The sequence below is a fragment of the Mustela erminea genome, chromosome 10 (assembly GCF_009829155.1).
Source record: "Mustela erminea isolate mMusErm1 chromosome 10, mMusErm1.Pri, whole genome shotgun sequence".
NCBI classification, from domain to species: Eukaryota; Metazoa; Chordata; class Mammalia; order Carnivora; family Mustelidae; genus Mustela; species Mustela erminea.
This window is the reverse complement of record NC_045623.1, coordinates 5,292,536-5,312,307: the sequence shown is the minus strand read 5'-3', so window position 1 is coordinate 5,312,307 and position 19,772 is coordinate 5,292,536. Positions and strand designations below refer to the sequence as shown.

Sequence of the window (19,772 nt, the reverse complement as noted above, 5' to 3'; positions counted from 1 at the left end):
GGTGTTCAGCTAATAATGAAGAGATAATTTCTTGATCTGGACTACCCGTTATAAAGAAGCAATAGGGGTGATGCTCACAGTGGGGTTGGTGAGGATAGTGACAAAAGTTCAATATAAAACTTAGTGACTTCGCTAGTATCTCATACTGTTTTTTTTTTCCTTTTTTACCACATCTCAGGGAGTTTGATATTGTTACTATTTCTTTTGAAAATATATACTTATTGTTCATCTGCAACTAACTTGGTAAGAGCAAACCTAATTTATAGCTGAGTGATAAAAAGTGAAAGTAAGTTGTTTAAAACAAGGTCATGCTTGCTGTGTGCAGACAACCTCCACTTCTTGTGGTTATTCCTCTCTCTCTGCCTGTTATGGAGCCATGATAGTGTCAGTCACCTTTAGAAAATCAGCCATTTCCACTCCACAGTTGTTGTGTTTATTGTACTAAGACATGAAAACTGAGGATAATAGAAATGGCTCTCTGTGTGTCCTCTCTCTCCAAGGCCTGTCCTTTATTCCAGCATGCTAAACTGAAGTGAACTTTTAAATGAGTTGAGATAGAACCTCTTCCCTCTTCATATACTTGTTCCAGCTTTTCCACCAATGAAAATGGGAAAACTAAGGATTAGGAGTCTTGCCAAGTCAAAAATCTCCCTAGGTCTGAGCCTATTCTTGGTTGCTAATTACATCTTCCAATAATGCTGAGTTACAGTGAACATATGTAATTAAAGAAGAGCTAAAGCTTGGAGCTATATTTTATTCACTCAGTATTCAGGCAGAGATCATTTAGGGGAGGAAACAGTTAAGTCAGCATGGCCCAATACACCTAATGTTCTTCTTCTTAATATTGTTTTAACCAGTAGCTTAAAGAATTAGTCCATAGAGGGGCACCTGGGTGGCCCAGTGGTTTAAGCCTCTGCCTTCGGCTCAGGTCATGGTCTCAGGGTCCTGGAATCGAGCCCCGCATCGGGCTCTTTGCTCAGCAGGGAGTCTGCTTCCGCCTCTATCTACCTGCCTCTCTGCCTACTTGTGATCTCTGTCAAATAAATAAATAAAATCTTAAAAAAAAAAAAAAGAATTAGTCCATGGAAATACTGTTTGGTACCACTGGTACCATTTTGTATTGGTTCCAACTGTAAATATTAATGCTGTTTGTCCTCCTTACCACTTCTGTCTCTTGTCACCCAAAAATCTCCATCTTCTTTTCAACTTTTCTTTAGTCCTACTACTCTATCTCTGTTACACCTAACTTGGTTTATTTTAAACTGGAAGGACTTAGCCCGTTATACCCTTCAAGTAACTGTTATGTACAAGTGATCTTCCTTTTGCTTGCAAGGACCCTGTTCTAAAACACCATTGTGGTAGGCTGGAACATGCCAGCATCTGCTGCTGAGGCGGTGAGTTCTCCATAGAACTGAGAGGACAAGAGGAAGGAATAGTAGTAAGTTTCTTGTTGACTTATTCAATAGTTGGGGGGGGGGATTAGAGTTAGAGAATGATGTTTTAGAAGAGTGTATCTTACTGGGGTTTTTTGTTGTTTTTCTTTGGTCTGCTTTTGAAAAGGAAGGATAAACTTTTTTAATTCCTATCCTGAATCTGGTCCTTTAGGTGTGTTGACTATTTTGTCCTTAAATGATAACAGTAATAATTATTAATATATGTGTAGTGCCTTGTAGTTGATAACAAGAACTCTTATATATGATTTCAGTAATCTCACACCTACTGGAGATGAATAAATAGAAACTCTGAAGTCTCACAGCTTCTCAGAGCCAGTCTCCACATTTACTGTCTTCTCCAAATTCTGTGCTCCTTTGCCTAGGCCACATTGCTTCTTGGGAGTGTATAGTTGCCCTTCAGTTGTAAACAGTAGAAAAGCGAGACTCCAGAGTTTGCATTCTTTCCTGAACAGCTCAGCAAAGGAAAGGGGCACTTATGAGACTAGAAGGTAGATGAGAACACACCATGAGGCTCCAAGCTCCCTTGCTGAGGTTTTATCTTTTCTTTCATTTCAGGATGGCAATGACACGGAGAACTATGTTCCAGAAGGGGGAGGTGCATAACAAACCATCAGGATTCTGGGGAATGATAAAAAGTGTTACCACTTCAGCACCAGGAAGTGAAAGTATCCTTTATCACTCTGTTTGATTCTTTTTCTCAACTCTGAACCAAAGGCCAGAAGAAAAAAGTAGTATTGGGATGGTCTCTCTTACGGTACTTGACTACATCAGAGTCCAGCTGGCCAGGGCTAGGCTTAGGAAATACGGAGTCATCTTTCCAACACCTCTAAAAGATCATAAAACCATTGTCTTTGAGCTGAAGTCCTAAAAGTCACTCTTTCCATTTTACAGATGAGAAAATAGACCCAGAGAGGTTAACTTACACTGTGGTTTGTGGCAAAGACAGGACCTCCTCTTGGTTCTTTCCACTATGCTCTTCTATTTCCCAAGTAGCTTAAAACACAGTGGCTCCCTAAAATGGATGGCTTGTATATGTATGGGACGGTAAGGGCCTATTTCTAAAGCAGTCAGTATTTCTTTTTTTTTTTTTTTTTTAAGATCTTATTTATTTGACCGAGAGAGATCAGAAGTAGGCAGAGCAGCAGGCAGAGAGAGAATGGGAAGCAGGCTCCCCACTGAGCAGGGCTCAATCCCAGGACCGTAAGATCATGACCTGAGCCGAAGGCAGAGGCTTAACCCACTGAGCCACCCAGGTGCCCCGCAGTAAGTATTTCTAAACAAATTTTAAGCAGCGCTGTATCTTTAGTGACTTTAGGTTTAAAGAATTAGGGAGATTGGGTTACAGATTGTTCTTGTCCCAGCTGGTTGCAGTGTTCAACTGACACCCAAATTGAGAAACAAAATCTCTTTGTGGCTGCCAGGCTATTAAGTTAAAACTTGGGGCACCTGGAGGGAGATAGCATATTCTTGCTTCCTTCCTCTGCCTGTGGAAGTACAATTTCCCTTTTGCTTCAACTCTAGGAAAAGGATGTAGTCGGTTCTTGCTATAAATTGTGGCACATCTTTCTGGTGTCAAATGTAGGTAAGATTTAGAGCAAAGAAAGGCAGGGTGACATGACCATGAGAGAGGAAAGAAAGGATTACATTGAATTCATTTAATCTAGAAACATTTATTTCACATCTCCCATTTCCAGGCAGAGTCCTAAGGGATAAAATGATGAACAGAGTATACTCTCTTTTCTCAAGAAGCTATCTAATCATGGGAGAGGCAGACATGGAACTAGTTAAACCCTGTAGTTTGACTGCCTGAACCATGAGAATAGCAGCCTTCCTTATTGAGGAAGGAGCAGAAGGATACTCAGTAATTTGAGTACTACAGGCATACCCCAGAGATGTTACAGTTTTGGTTCCAGAACATCACAAAAAGTGGCTATCACATTGAAGGGAGTCAGATGGATACTTTGAGTTCCCAGTACATATAGAACTTATATTTATACTGTATCCTATTGAGTGTATAAGAGCATTCTTTTTTAAAAAGTGTATAAAGAAGGCTAACCATCATCTGAACTTCCAGTGAGTGGTAATTACTGATCACAAATCCCCATTAAAAAATATAATAATAATAATAATAATAGTAATGATGATGAAAAAGTTTGAAATAAGGTGAGAATTACCAAAATGTGACACAGAGACATAAATGGCACCAGTAGACTTGCCCAACGCAGGATTGCCACAACCTCCAATTTGTTTTTAAAAAAAAAAAAAATCTACAGAGTACAACAGAATGAGATATGCCTATAGTGGGCTGTCTTCACTATTTTTATTAAAGTCCATAAAAGCCAAAGTTTAGGTTTAAACTGTCTTTATGACAATAAGTCAAGTCAGCAAAAGTATCAGGATTATTTCACTTCTCTGAGGCCCTGTCTCCTAAATGGAGAAACTAATAGGACCTCAGTAAGTTCTTGGAAAGTAGCATAGTGTAATGGAAAGAACAGGCCTTGGAGGAGAGCAGATCCGACTTTGCATCCACACCTGTTAGCTACATGACTTTGAGCAAGTTACTTGACTCTCTGAGCTTTGCTTTCCTTATCTGCAAAATGGGTAATAATACCTATTTCATGAGACTGTTAGGAGTACAATAGAAGATAATGTCTATAAAGAACCAAAAAGTCATATTTATAAATCCCAGCCTGTATTGGAACTCAGTAGTATTAGTTCCCTTTCCTAATATTACACTTATTAGATAATTTAGGGGAAAATTATATTGTATTATAGGTGTTTTACTGTATAACTATTTGAGATTTCAAAATTATATTTGACTTTAACTGATCAAAGAAAAGCAACAATGAGCAAAGCCATCTGTCTGAGCCACTTGAACTAGTGAGAAACTGAGTGGTAGTTGTTTGATAATGGAAAAGCTTTTACACACCTGTGTTGGAGGTTGGGGAAATTGCTCTAAAGGAGTACTGTTGTCCATGAAGCAGGAAATTGAATATATAGGCAGTTCCTAAGATCTACTATAGGAAAAACCAAAAGCATATGCTTTCTTCATTACTATTTCTTGAAACTTCTTTGTGTTTTAAGCCTTGATGCCCATTTTGTGCCAGATCTTACTCTTATTCAACAGGAAGTGGATGCTTTGGAAGAACTAAGCAGGCAGCTTTTTCTGGAAACAGCTGATCTATATGCTACCAAGGTACAAGGCAAGGAAACAAAAGTGTGATTTTTACCAGTTTCTACCAGAAGAAAGAACAAGACTAAATAGCTTTTTAGTATCCTCTATGGCCAAGCAGTGTAAAAGTGACCTTATCGCTCCAGTATCAGCCATGAAGCTTTAGGAGTCTGCATCCTTTATGACATTGCTCCAACCCCCAGCAGAATTCGTACTGGAACACTCAATAATAGAAATTAGTAGGATAATCGAGAGGTTTTTCAACTTCAAAAGTGGCACACACCACTTCCTACTGATTCAGGGTCAAGATGGTAGCTCCTCTGATTGCGTTTTATTTCTTATAAATTAGTGATATTTTAAGAGCAGTGCCGTGAGCTAGCCATGTTTTAAAAGATCCAGATTAAGGGGCACCTGGGTGGCTCAGTTAGTTGAGTGTCCAACTCATGATTTTGGCTCAGGTCATGATCTCAGTGTCTTGAGATTCAGCTCTGCATCAGGCTCTGCACTGGGTGTAGAGCCTGCTTAAGATTCTCTCTCTCCCTCTGCCACTGTGCCCCCCACCAGCCAGGTTTTTTTCTCTCTCTTAAAAAAAAAAAAAGAAAGAAAGAAAAAGGAAGGGATCCAGATCAAGAAGTGACCTAACTATAAGAAGTAGTTTTCCTATTTTTATCTAAAATGCAATATAACTTAAATATGCAAAATCTATTAGTTACATTCATTCAGACTATTTTTATCCTTTTCAAGGATCCCTTCATAGGAATAGCAAGGTACAAAATAAATGTACAGAGATAAGCTGTATTTCTTTATACTGGTAATTAGATACAATATAAACTACAATATCATACCAGTTACAATCACTGTAAAAATGAAAGGTATAAGTCTAACAAAACACACTACAGGACTCACATGCGGCAAACTTTATGAAAGAATCCAAGTATCTAAATAGTTGTAACAGGTTTATCAACTGGAAGCCTCAAAATAGGGGAGATACTGATTCCCTCTACATTGACGCACAGGTTTCACATATGTCCCAACGAGATTTTTTGTAGATCTACACAAAATTATTCTAATATATAGAAAGACAAAAGTACTAGAACAGCTAAAACAGTTTTGAAAAAGAATAAAATGGAAAGACGCAGTCTGATTTCAAATCTTACTATATTGCTGTACTAATCAAAACTATGTGATATTGGCAAAGGTATAGACATATCAATGGAACAGAGTAGAAAACTCAGACCAACACAAGTATGCCCAACTAATTTTTTACAAAGATACAAGAAACTTCAGTGAAGATAAGGTAACTTTTTGAACAAATGATGCAAAATCTATTAGTTAAGTTCATTCAGACTATTTTTACCCTTTTCAAGGATCCCTTCATAGGAATAGCTATATAGGGTAGAGATTAACATAGGCTTTGAAGACAGACCTGAGCATAAATTCCTCTATTTACTAGCTGTGTGACCTTGGGCAAGTTATCCAACCCCTGTAAGCCTTAGTTTTCTCATGTGTACAATTAAGATAATAGAACATATAACAGTTGCTATAAAAATTAAAGTAGATAATGTATGTAAGGTGTTTTTCCCAACTTCAGGCTTAAAGTAAGCATTCAATAAATGTTGCCTACTAGTATTATTTTAAGGTTAATGTAATGTATGGGTTTTTCACTCCAGCAAAACAGTAATTTCATAGAAGCAGGAATGTTTTGGTTGAGTATAACTTTACATTTTGCTGAGACTAACAGTGTTTTGTTGTTTGTTTTCCCTCAGGAGAGAATAGAATATTCCAAAACTTTCAAGGGGAAATACTTTAATTTTTTGGGTTACTTTTTCTCTATTTACTGTGTTTGGAAAATTTTCATGGTAAGTATATTAGTTTTAGTTGTCAGGGTTGAGGTTATTTTCCCTGCTAATGGCAGAGAGAAAAGTGGGTTTGACTGAGGCACTAAACTAAATTCCAAATCCAGTTGAGTCACACAGAATGCTGTCTTTCACATCCTTGAGCCTGACTCCTTCCTTTCCCTCTCTTTTTTAGGTCACCTAGACATTGCATTTTTCTTCATTCAGAAATCATTAATCAGATTTAGTTTATAAACTATATGAAGAAAATACAAAAGTTTCTTATTTTACACTCTGTTTTCCATATTACCCTTGAGTATATCTATGTGACACAATCCCTACCTTCAGCTCAGAACAGAAATTACCTCTCCTTTTTAGTAATCTATATACACCTTAAAAAGTTCAATCTAAAGTAAGTTCTACAAGTAAAACATTTATATTTCTAGAAATAAATTCATTTTACGTGCTTATGGCTCTCATTCTTTTGTGGCTCTCTCTTAATGCTCTATTCTTTATGTTCATTTTATGTACATTCTTCTTATGACTCATCTGTAGATATTCATGGGTTTCAGTGTGATTACAGAAAAGACTAATTGGACTTTCTGGTTCTGCGACTCTCCTGGGGCTGTGTTTGCATAAAGAGGAGCTTTATCAGCTTGTTAATTTTGGCCTCTATAGATGAATGAAAGATTCTGGATTTTAATAGATCTAATATTATAATAAATTTATGTCAATATCTATTCAGAGAACAATTTTTAATCTTAATTCATACAGTGGGAGAAGATAAATGAAGATAGTATGTTCAGTTAGCTAAGCTACTAAAAAGTTTTTCCTGAGTTATAGACTTTAGGGGAGTATATCCTTTTTTAACAGCATTATTGAAGTTTAATTGATGTTTAATAAACTGCATATATTTTAAGGGTATAGTTGGGTAAGTTTTGACAGATGTGTACACCTGTTGCAACAACTGTCACCACCCTTAAGGTAGTGACCATATCTATCCATCACTTCCAAAAAGTTTCCTGTGTCCCCTTATAATGAAATACGTATTGCATTCATCCCCAGTCAACCACCAATCTGCTTTCATTATACATTAGTTTATATTTTCTAGAACTTTATATAAATGAAATCTTAGAGTAGATACCCTTTTTCTGACAACTTCTACTTAGCAGAATTATCTCATGTTTCATTCATGTTATCATGCGATCAGTACTTTATTCCTTCTCATGGCTGAGTAGTATTCTGTTGTATGATTATACCACATTTTGTTTATCTTTTCACCTGCTATTGGGTATTTGTTTCTAGTTTGGGGATATTACAAGTAAAGCTGCTATGAACATTTGTGTACAGGTTTCTATGTGGACATGTGCTGTCTTTCCTCTTAGGAGAAAACACTTCAGTATAGCATGGCTAGGTCACATGGCAGATGGATGTTAAACCTTTGAAGAAATGGACAAACTTTTCCAAAGGAGGTTGTACCATTTTACATCCCCACCTGCATAGTTTGAGAGTTTTATTTACTCCACATCCTTGCTCACATTTTGTAGTCAGTATTTTAAATTTTAGACATTCTAGTAGATATGAGCTGATACAGATTGCTTAATTTGCATTTCCCTAATGCCTAATGGTGCTAAACAACTTTTCATGTGCTGATTTGCCGCCTGTATATTTTGGAGGGAGGAGGAAGATAGAGCTATTCAGATTTGTTGCCCAGTTTTTAAATTAGGATTTCTTTTTATTGGGTTTTGCAAGGTTTTCACTATATTCTGGAAACCCTTTGTGATTTTCAAATATTCTCTCCCAGTCACTACCTTAGCTTATCATTCTCTGCACAGTGTCTTTGAAAGAATTGATGTTTTTCATTTTGATGAAGTCCAGTTTGTCTTTTGTTTTCTATTATGGGTTGTGCTTTTGGTGTTGTACCTAAGCAATCTTGGCTAACCCAAGGTCGCCAAGATTTTTTCATCTTTTACTCTATAAATTTTATAGTTTGAGATTTTTACATTTCGGCACATGATCCATCTGTAGTTAATTTTCTCAGACAGTGTTGGAATGTGGATCCGAGTTCATTTTTTTCATATAGATATCCACTTGTTCTGGCACCATTTGCTGAACAGATTATCCTTTCTCATTCAGTTGTCTTTGCAATTTAGTCAAAACCTAATTGCCCGCATATGGGTGGGTCTGTGTCTGTACTCTGTTCTTTCCTACTGTTATGTATGTCTGCCTTTATTTATGCCAATACCACTCTGTCTTGAAATGTCTTTTTTTTTTTTTTAAGATTTTATTTATTTATTTGACAGACAGAGATTACAAGTAGGCAGAGAGGCAGGCAGGGAGAGAGTGGGAAGCTGGCTCCCTGCCAAGCAGGGAGCTGGATGCAGGGCTCCATCCCAGGACCCTGGGATCATGACCTGAGCCGAAGACAGAGGCTTTAACCCACTGAGCCACCCAGGCACCCGAAATAAGGCTTGAAATCAAATCATTTAAGTATTCTTTCTTCTTATTTAAACTTGTTTTGGCCATTATGTGTCCTTTGCTTTTCCATATGAATTTTTAGAAGCTGCTTTTTTAATGCTGCTGAATACAAAATACTTGCTGAAATACGTATTAGAATGTCGAGTCTTCAGATCAGTTTGAAGAGAAGTGACATCTTAATACTGAGTGTTGCATTTGATGATCACAGTGTAACTCTTCATTTATGTAAATCTTCTTTAGTTTCACTCAACAATATTTAGGTTTTAGTGTACAGGTCTTTTATATCTTTCATTAGATTTATCTCAAGTATTTGATATTTTTGATGCTATTATAAATAGGACTGTTTTTATAATTTCAGATCCTGAATGTTACTAGTATATAGATACACAGTTGATTCTTCTATTCCACAACCTTGCTAAATCCCCTTATTCTAAAAGCTTTTCATAGATTTCATAGGATTTTTTCTACGTAGACAATCAGATCTCTGCAAATGAAGGGTTTTGCTTCCTTGTTTCCTATCTGGATGCCTTTTATTTCTTCCCTTTCTTTCCCTTCCTTTTCTGTCCTATCCCATCTTTCTTCTTTCTTCTCCTCCTTTAGCCTTATTGCACTGACCAAAACCTCCTGTACAAAATTAAACAGAAGTGGTAAGAGCAGTCATCCTGATCTTGTTAAATATGGTATTAGCGGTTGGCTTTTCCTGGACTCCCATTTAGCAGGTTGAGGAAGTTACTCCTGCTCATAGTTTATTGAGTGTTTTTAATCATGAAAGTGTGTTTGATTTTTGTCAAATGCTATTTCTGCATCTTTTGAGAGAAGCACATGACTTTTCCTTTTTATTCAGCTGGTATAGTGAGTTACATAGGTTAATTTTTTAATATTAAACTAGCCTTGAATTCCTATAATAAACCTTACTTGGCCATGGTGTATATTGTTGGATTTAACTTAGTAATATTTTCTTAAGAATTTTTGCATCAGTGTTAATGAGAAATATCAGAGTATAGTTTTTTTGTAATGTCTCTGGCTTTGGTGTCAGAATGATGCTAACCTTAGAGGTTGAGAAGGATTCCTTCCTCTTGCAATTAGTGGAAGAGTTTCTGTGGAATTATTATAATTTCTTTCTTAAACATTTGGTGGAATTCACCAGTGAAGGCATCTAGACCTAGAGTCTTCTTTGCAGGAAAATCGTTTAATTACAGATTTAGTTTCTTTAATAGACTATAAGGTTTATTCAGGTTATATATTTCTTGAGTGAGCTTTTGTAGTTTCTGTTTTTCAAGGAATTTGTCCGTTTTTATTGAAGTCAGATTTATTTGCATAAAATTGCTCTTAATATTCCCTTAGTATCCTTTCAATATCTATAAAATCTGTAGTGATATCACCCCTCTTCTTTTGTATAACACCTTTATTGAGATAGTCACATACAAAATAATTAACCCATTTTATGTATAGTTTGGTGGTTTTTAATATATTCACAAAGTTGTGCACACAAATAATGCAGTCATCCCAAAAGAAATTCCATACTCATTAGCAGTTATTCCTTATTAGTTCTCTAGCCTTAGGCAGGCACTAATCTATTTTATGTCTCTATAGATTTTCTATTCTGGACACTTCATGTACATTGAGTCACACAACATGTGGTCTTTTGTGATTGGCTTCTTAGTAAATGTTTTTAAGGTTCATCTATATTGTAGCCTCTAGCAACACTTTATTCCTTTCTATAGATGAATAACATTCTTTCCATTATATAGATATACCACATTTTATTTATCCACCCATCAGTTGAGAAGCATTTGGGTGGTTTCCACTTTTTGGCCATTATAAATAATGCTGTTGTGAGCATTTTTTGATAAATTTGTATGTGGATATATGTTTTCATTTCCCTTAGGTACATGCCTGTGAAAGCAAAATTTCTGGGTCATATGCTACCAGTTTGTTTAACCTTTTGATAAACTGCCAGTCTGCCAGACTCTTTTCCCAAGCAGCTGCACCTGTTTACATTCCCACTGGCAGTGTAACAGTTGTCATTTCTCCACAGCCTCACCAGCACTTACTTATCTTTTTATTAGAGTCATCGTGGTGGCTGAAGTGGTATCTTATTCTTGGTACCGGTAATTTGTGTCTTGTCTTTTTTTCCTACAGTCTGGATCAAGGTTTATCAATTTTATTGAACACTTCAAAGAACCAGCTTTTGGATTAATTGATTTTCTATATTGTTTCTCTGTGTTCTACTTTATCAGTTTCTGCTCTGATCTTTATAGTTTGTCTTCTGCTTATTTGGGGTCTTTTTCTAATTTTGTAAAGTACAAGCTAAGATCATTGATTCAAAACTTTAAATATAGTTGTTTTCGTGCTATAGATTTCTTGCTAAGCATCTCACAAAATATAACATTTCTGATATGTTGTATTTTTATTTCATTCAGTTCAAAATAATTCTAATTTTTCTTCTTTGACTCATGCATTATTTAGAAGTCTGTTATTAAATATTTGGGGATCTTCTTAATTTCCCTCTGTAATTGATTTCTAATTTAATTCCATGTGATCTGAGAACAGATTTAGTATGATATAAATTTCTTCAAATTTCTTGAGACTTGTTTTCTGCTCCTGTTGGCTGGAATGTTGTATAAATGTCAATTAGGTCAAATTAGTTGATAGTATTGTTAAAGTTTTCTATATCCTTTTAATTTTCTGATTTATCAGTTGTTTCATCAGTGATGAAATTTCAAACCATTGTTGTGGATTTGTCTTTTTAATTCTGTCAGTTTTTGCTTTGTATATTTTTTTTACCCAACTATAATTAATATACAATGTTAATTTCAGGTGTACAGCATAGTGATTCAACAATTCTATACATTACAGAGGGCTCACTATAAGTGTAGTCACCATCTGTCACCATACAGTGTTATTTTAATATTGACTCTGCGCTATACATTTCATCTCCATGACTGAAAGTTTGTGCCTCTTTTTTTTTTTTTTAAAGATTTTATTTATTTATTTGACAGAGAGAGATCACAAGTAGGCAGAGAGGCAGACAGAGAGAGAGAGAGAGAGAAGGAAACAGGCTCCCTGCTGAGCAGAGAGCCCGATGCGGGACTCAATCCCAGGACCCTGAGATCATGACCTGAGCTGAAGGCAGCGGCTTAACCCACTGAGCCACCCAGGCGCCCAAGTTTGTGCCTCTTAATCCACTTTATCCATTGCACCCATCCCTTTACTCACTTCCCCTCTGACCAGATTGTTCTCTGTATTTAAGAGTCTGTTTGCTTGTTTCTTTGTTCTTTTGTTTCGTTTTTAAGATCCTGTTTATAAGTGAAATCATGTGTTGTCTTTCCTTGTCTGACTTATTTCACTTAGCATAGTACCCTTTAAGACTGTTAAAATGGCAAGCTCACATTCTTTTTTATGGCTGAGTAATGTTCCATTGCATATATGCACCACATCTTTTTATGCATTCAACTATCAGTAGACCCTTGGGTTGCCTCTATATCTCAGCTATTGTAAACATAGGGGTGCATATAGCTTTTCAAATTAGGGTTTTCATATTCTTTTAGTAAATACCCAGTAGTGGGATTACCCGATCATGTATTTTTCTGTTCTGTTCCATTGATCTATATGTCTGCTTTTGTGCCAGTCCCATACTGTTTTGGTTACTACACCTTTAAAGTATATCTTGAACTCCAGGACTATGAGACTTCTAGCTTTGTTCTTTTTCAAGATTGTTTTGGCTCTTTGGGGTCTTTTGTGGCTCCATACAAATTTCATTCTAGTTCTGTGAAAAATGCTATTGGTAATTAGGTAGGGATTGTATGGAATCTGTAGATTGCTTTGGGTGGTATGGACATTTTTAACAATATTAATTCTTCCAGTCCATGAGAACAGAGTAACTTTCCATTTGTTCATGTTGCCTTCAATTTCTCTCATCAGTATTTTATAGGTTTTTTTTTTAAGATTTTATTTATTTATTTGACGACAGAGATCACAAGTAGGCAGAGAAGCAGGCAAAGAGAGAGGAGGAAGCAGGCTCCCTGGTGAGCAGAGAGCCCGATGGGGGGCTCGATCCCAGGACCCTGGGATCATGACCTGAGCTGAAGGCAGAGGCTTTAACCCACTGAGCCACCCAGGCACCCTAGTATTTTATAGTTTTTAGGGTAATCGGTCTTTCACCTCCTAGGGTAAGTTTGTTCTTAGATAATCTTTTTGGTTGTTGTAGAAATGCAACTGATTTCTGTATATTAATTTTGTATCCTACAACTTTACTGAATTCATTTATCAGTTCTAATAGTTTTTGGTGGAGTTTCTAGGTTTTTCTATATGATCATGTTATCTGCAAATAGCAAGTTTAACATCCTTGTCATTCTGAATGCCGTTTTTTTTTCCTTGTCTGACTGCTACAACTAGGACTTTCAGTATTATGTTGAGTAAAAGTGGTAAGAGTGAATGTCCGTGTCTTCTTCCTGATCTTAGAGGAAGAGCTCTCAGTTTTTCACAAATGAGTGTGATGCCTATTTTCACCAGTGAACATTTTTCATATATGGCCTTTATTATGCTGACACGTGTTTTGTTAAACCCACTTTGTTCCCTCTAAATCCACTTTATTCCCTCTAAATCCACTTTATCATGAATGGATGTTGTATTTTGTCAAATGCTTTTTCTGCATCTATTGAGATGACCGTATGGTTTTTATACTTTATTTTGTTGATGTGGTTTATCGTGTTTGATTTGAGAATATTGAATTACCCTGTATTCCTGGAATAAATTCTACTTGATTGTGGTGAACAGTTTTTTAAATGTATTATTGAATTCAGTTAGCTAAATTTTTTTTTTCAGTTTGATAATTTTCTTAAGGAATTTTGCATCCATGTACCTCAGAAATATTGGCTTAAAGTTTTCTTTTTTGGTAGTGTCTGTCCAGTTTTGGTATCAGGGAAATGGTGGCCTTATAGAGAGAATTTGGAAGTTTCCTTCCTCTTCTATTTTTTTTTTTTTTAATCATTTGGGGAGAGGGGTTCCTGGGTGGCTCAGTTGGTTGAGCAGTCGACTTGGTTTTGGCTCAGGTCATGATCCCATGGGTCGTGAGATCGACCCCCGCATCAGGCTCAGTGCTCAGTGTGGAGTTCTGCTTGAGATTCTTTCCCTTCTCCTGTCCCTTCCTCCCCACCCCCTCTCTTCAAAATAACTCAGTAAAAATTTTTTTAATCATTTGAGAAGAGTAGATGTTAACTCTTCTTTCTTTATTTTGGTAGACCTGATACACAATGTTACATTAGTTTATGTACAAGCATGGAATGTCTTTCCATTTGTTCGATTCAGCTTCAGTTTCTTTCATCAGTGTTCTACAGTTTTCAGAGTGTAGGTCTTTCACCTCTTTGGTATTAACTCTTTGTTAAATATTTGGTAGAATTTACCTGTAAAGTCATCTGATCCTGGACTTCTGTTTTGGAAAGTTTTTTTTATTACTGATTCCATTTCATTACTGCTAATTGCTGTGTTCAGATTTTCTATTTCTTCCTTATTCAGTTTTAGAAGATTATGTTTCTAAGAATCTGTTTCTCCTAGGTTGTCCAGTTTGTTGACATACAATTTTTCATAACAGTCTCTTATAATCCTTTGTATTTCTATGGTGTCAGTTGTTACTTCTCCTTTATTTCTGATTTTATTTGCGTCTTTTTCTTAATGAGTCTGGCTACAGATTTACAAATGTTGTTGATCTTTTCAGAGAAACAGGTTCTAGTTTCATTGATCCTTTTTTCTCTCTTTCATTTATTTCTGCTCTAATTTTATTACTTCTTTCCCTCTACTAGCTTTGGGCTTTGGTCTTTCTCTAGCTTTTCTAGGTGTATGGTTAGGTTGTTTACTTGAGATTTTTCTTGTTTATTGAATTAGGCCTTTGTTCTATGGAATTCCCTCTTAGGGGCGCCCGGGTGGCTCAGTGAGTTAAAGCCTCTGCCTTCGGCTTTGGTCATAATCTCAGGTTCCTGGGATCGAGCCCCACATTGGGCTCTGCTCAACAGAGAGCCTGCTTTCTCCTCTCTCTCTGCCTGCTTCTCTGCCTACTTGTGATCTCTGTCAAATAAATAAAATCTTAAAAAAAAAAAAAAAAGAATTCCCTCTTAGAACGGCTTTTACTGCTTCTCAAAGACTTTGAACCATTATATTTTCATTTTCATTTGTCTCCATGTATTTTTTTATTTCCTCCTTGATTTCTTGATTGACCCATTCATTGTTTAGTAGCATGTTATTTAGCTTCCATGTATTGGTATTCTTTTTAGATTTTTTTCTTGTGATTGGTTTTTAGTGTCCTACCATTGTGATTAGAAAAGATGCATGATGTGATTTCAGTCTTACTAAATTTATTGAGACTTGTTTCGTGGCCTAAGCTGTGATCTCTTCTGGGGAATGTTTAACATGGACTTGAAAAGAATGTGTATGCAGTGGTTTTTTGATGGAATGTTCAGTGTGTATCTGTTAAGTACATCTGTTCTAATGTGTTGTTCAAGCCACTGGTTCCTTACTGATTTCTGTCTGAATGATCTACACTGTTGCAAGTGGAATGTTACAGTTACCTGTTATTACTGTATTATTGTCAACTTCTCCCTTTGTTTGTTAATTATTGCTTTATGTATTTAGGTGCTCCTATGTTGGGGGCATAGATATTTACAGTTGTTATATCCTCCTGTTACACTGATCCCTTTATCATTATGTAGCGCCCTCCTTTGTCCCTTCCTACAGTCTTTGTTTTAAAATCTACTTTATCTGATACTAAGTATTGCTATCCCAGCTTTTTTCCTGCTGTTGTATTTTTTCACATGTTGTATTTTTTTCCAGCCCTTCATATTCAGTCTCTATGTATCTTTAGGTCTGCAGTTAGTCTCTTAAAGAAGCATATAGATGGGGCTTGTTTTTTATCCATTCAGTCACCCTGTGTCTTTCTCAATTGGTACATTTAGATGATTTACATTTAAAGTAATTATTGAGAGTTATGTATTTATTGCCATCTTGTAAATTGTTTTCTGGTTGTTTTTGTGGTTCTTCTCTGTTCCTTCTGCTCTCTCCCCTTATGGTAGTGTTATGTTTGCATTCCTTTCTCTTTTTTGTGTAGCTATTACAAGTTTCTGATTTGTGGTTGCCATTAGGCTTATATATTATATCTTAGGTGTATAGCAGAGGTTGATGGTTAAACTTAAGTTCAAGCTGAAATTCAAAAACATTCTAAAAGTACTACATTTTTACTCCCCCTCCCCATTTTATGTATATGATGTCATATTTTACTTTTTATTTTGCGTATTTCTTGACTGGCTTTTGTAGAAATAAATGATTTTACTACTTTTGCTCCAGACTGGGTTTATAAGTGATTAATCTACTACATGTATTATATGTTTACTTTTACCTATGAAATTTTTTCCTTTCATAACTTTCTTAAAATTATGGCCTTTTTTTTCCACTCGAATAATTTCCTTTTACATTTCTTTCTTTTTTTTTTTAACATTTTATTTATTTATTTGACAAAGAGAGAGAGATCACAAGTAGGCAGAGAGGCAGACAGAGAGAGAGAGGGGGAAGCAGGCTCCCTGGCAAGCAGAGAGACCATTGTGGGGCTTGATCCCAGGACGCTGAGTCCATGACCTGAGCCCAAGACAGAGGCCTAACCCTCTGAGCCACCCAGGCGCCCCTACATTTCTTATAGGGCTGGTTTAGTGGTGATTAAATCCTTGAACTTTTGTCTGGGAAACTTTTTGTCTCTCCCTTTTTTTTTTTTTTTTTAAGATTTTTATTTATTTATCAGAGAGAGAGAGGGGGAGAGAGCGACCACAGGCAGACAGAATGGCAGGCAGAGGCAGAGGGAGGAGCAGGCTCCCCGCCGAGCAAGGAGCCCAATGTGGGACTCGATCCCAGGACGCTGGGATCATGACCTGAGCCGAAGGCAGCTGCTTAACCAACTGAGCCACCCAGGCGTCCCTTGTCTCTCTTTTTTTTTCTTTTTTTTAAAGTAGTCAGACAGGCAGAGAGAGAGGGGGAAGCAGGCTCCCCACTGAGCAGATAGCCCAATGTGGGGCTTGATCCCAGGACCCCAAGATCATGACCTAAGCCAAAGGCAGAGGCTTAACCCACGGAGCCACTCAGGCGCCCCTTGTCTCTCTTTTATTCTGAATGATAACTGCCTTGTAGAGTATTCTTGGTTTGCAGGTCTTCCTTTCAGTACTTTGAATATATTCTGCCACCCTCTTCTGGCCTGCAAAGTTTCTCGTATAAAATCAACTAATAACTTTCAACTAATAGCTATGGTATAAAATCAACTAATAACTATAGGGTTCCCTCATGGTAACTGTTTTTTTCTCTTGCTATTTTTAAAATTCTTGCTTTAGAGGCACCCAGGTGACTTAGTCAGCTAAGCATCCAACTCTTGATTTTGGCTCAGGTCGTGATCTCAGGGTTGTGAAATTGAGCCCCACATTGAGGTCCCCAACTCAGCTTGAGTTTCACTCCGTCTCCCTGACCCCTCCCCCTGCTTGTGCATGCTCTTGTTCTCTCTCAAAAATAAAATAAATCTTGGGACGCCTGGGTGGCTCAGTTGGTTGGACGACTGCCTTCGGCTCAGGTCATGATCCCGGAGTCCCGGGATCGAGTCCCGCATCGGGCTCCCAGCTCCATGGGGAGTCTGCTTCGCTCTCTGACCTTCTCCTCGCTCATGCTCTCTCTCAAATAAATAAATAAAATCTTTAAAAAAAATAAAATAAAATAAAATAAAATAAATAAAATAAATCTTTAAAATTCTCTATCATTATTGGGGCACCTGGGTGGCCCAGTGGGTTAAGCCTCTGCCTTCGGCTCAGGTCATGATCTCAGGGTCCTGGGATCGAGCCCCACATTGGGCTCTCTGCTCAACAGGGAGCCTGCTTTCTCCTCTCTCTGCCTGCCTCTCCACCTACTTGTGATCTCTCTCTGTCAAATAAATAAATGAAATCTTTAAAAAAAAAATTCTCTATCATTATTTTCTGCCATTTTAATTATTACATATCTTGGTATGGACCTCTTTGTGTTAATCTTTTTAGGGGGTCTCTGTGCTTCCTGGATTTGGATACCTGTTTGCTTCTCCAGATTAGAGAAGTTTTCAGTTAGTATTTCTTCATATAAATTTTTTGCCCCCTTCTCTCTTTTCTTCTTCTGGGATGCCTATAGTGTGGATGTTATAACACTTGATGGTGTTGCTGAGTTCCCTTAACCTGTTCCCTTTTATTATTTTTCTTTTTTCTTTTTGCTGTGCAGCGTGATTGCTTTCCATTACTCTGTCTTCCAAATTGCTGATCCATTCTGCATCCTCCAATCTACTGTTGATTGCCTCTAGTGTTTTTTTTTCAATTTTAGTTACTGAATTCTTTACCTTTGACTGGTTCGTTTTTATATTGTTATTGAAGTTCTCATTAAATTCATCCATTTTTTTCTCAAGTCCATTGAGTATCTTTATGTCCATTACTTTGAATTCTTTATCCAAACGTATTGCTTATCTCCATTTCATTAGATCTCTTGCTGTGATTTTGTCCTGTTCTTTCATTTAGGCCGTATTCCTCTATCTCCTCATTCTGTCTAGCTCTCTATTTGTTTCTCTGTATTAGGGGGTCAGCTATGATTCCTGGTCTTGAAAGTAATGGCCTTGTGTCTAGGTCCTATAGTGCCCTGTAGTGCAGTGCCCCCAAGCACTAGAACCAGGTGCTCCAAGAGGGTCTCTGTGTGGGCAACATGCACTCTACTGTTGCGGCTGAGTTGCATTTGCCTTAGTTGGCTACAGTGACCTGCTTTGCCTGCTGTGGTCATACTGGGCAAGGTTTAGTCCCTACATAGCCAACTGAGAGGCTCAGCTTTTGTAACTGTGGACACACTGATATTTAGAGTTATCTCTCTCTCTCCAGGGCTGCAGTCACTTTTGGAGTGGTATGGGTCCCTGCTGAGGCTGCTTACAGGGTGTGGGGGGGCAGGAGTGGTTTTGAAGGACCACCTGCTGAGGCAGGCAGGTCCCCAGGTGAAAATTGGGACAGGGCACTAGGAGGATACATAAAGAGTATTAGTGCTAGTTCCCACAAGTGTCTGGCTCTCTAGGCTGGGGGAGGAGAAGAGAAATGGTGCCCACCAGCACTTTTGTTCTGGAAGTCTCCTGAAGAGAGACTCCCTGGCCCTCCAGCACGTGGTGAGACTAGTAAATGAATATCTTTTATATACCCAAGCACTTTTCAAACTGCTGTTTCTGTGCTGTCTCTCAGGCTGTTATTTATTCTAGCTCTTTAAGAGCAGGTGGTTTTTGATTGCCCTCTGGCTCTCCCAGAATTAAGCCCTGTTAATTTTAAAAGTACCTGGACTTAAGCCCTGCTGATTTTAAAAGCTCCTAAATAAAGTTAATCCCCACTGGTTTTCAAAGCCAGATGTTATTGGGAACTCATCACCCCACTGCCTAGGGTACCTTGCTCGGGGTCTGATCCTCTCTGCTTCCCTGGGCTTGTGGTGTCCCTCCTCTCTATGGTTGGTCTCACGGGGAGTTTGGTTCCCAGGTGTGACTCAGCCCCTCCTACCCTTTTCAGTGTAGCTTCCTCTCAATAGTTAACTGCGGAAGGTCTGTTCTGCTGGTTTTCAGGTGATTTTCAGAGCTGCACAGAGGTAGCTATTACCTTGATGTGCTTGTGAGACAAGATGAGGTCAGGATCCTCCTACTGCACCATCTTCTGACACCCCTGCTTCATGTATTTTAAAGTATTATTTGGTACCTGCTTCTTTAGGGTCATTGTATACTCCTTGTTGAAATGATCCTTTTATCATTCTGAAATTACTGTTTTCATCCCTGGCAAT

General features: G+C 37.5%; 1 protein-coding gene across 4 annotated transcripts in view; it reads left to right on the top strand.

Moving 5' to 3' along the window:
* Positions 1 to 19,772, top strand: part of LOC116567003 (Golgi pH regulator) — a 59,990-nt gene that overhangs the window by 35,482 nt on the left and 4,736 nt on the right. For 2 of the 4 annotated variants that reach the window (XM_032301750.1, XM_032301748.1), the window contains exons 8-10: positions 2,010 to 2,119; positions 4,562 to 4,671; positions 6,393 to 6,485. In XM_032301750.1, coding sequence (XP_032157641.1) covers positions 2,010 to 2,119; positions 4,562 to 4,671; positions 6,393 to 6,485 — 313 coding nt within the window. The remainder of the gene's footprint in view (positions 1 to 2,009; positions 2,120 to 4,561; positions 4,672 to 6,392; positions 6,486 to 19,772) is intronic. The other 2 variants (XM_032301749.1, XM_032301751.1) reach the window with 2 other exon arrangements.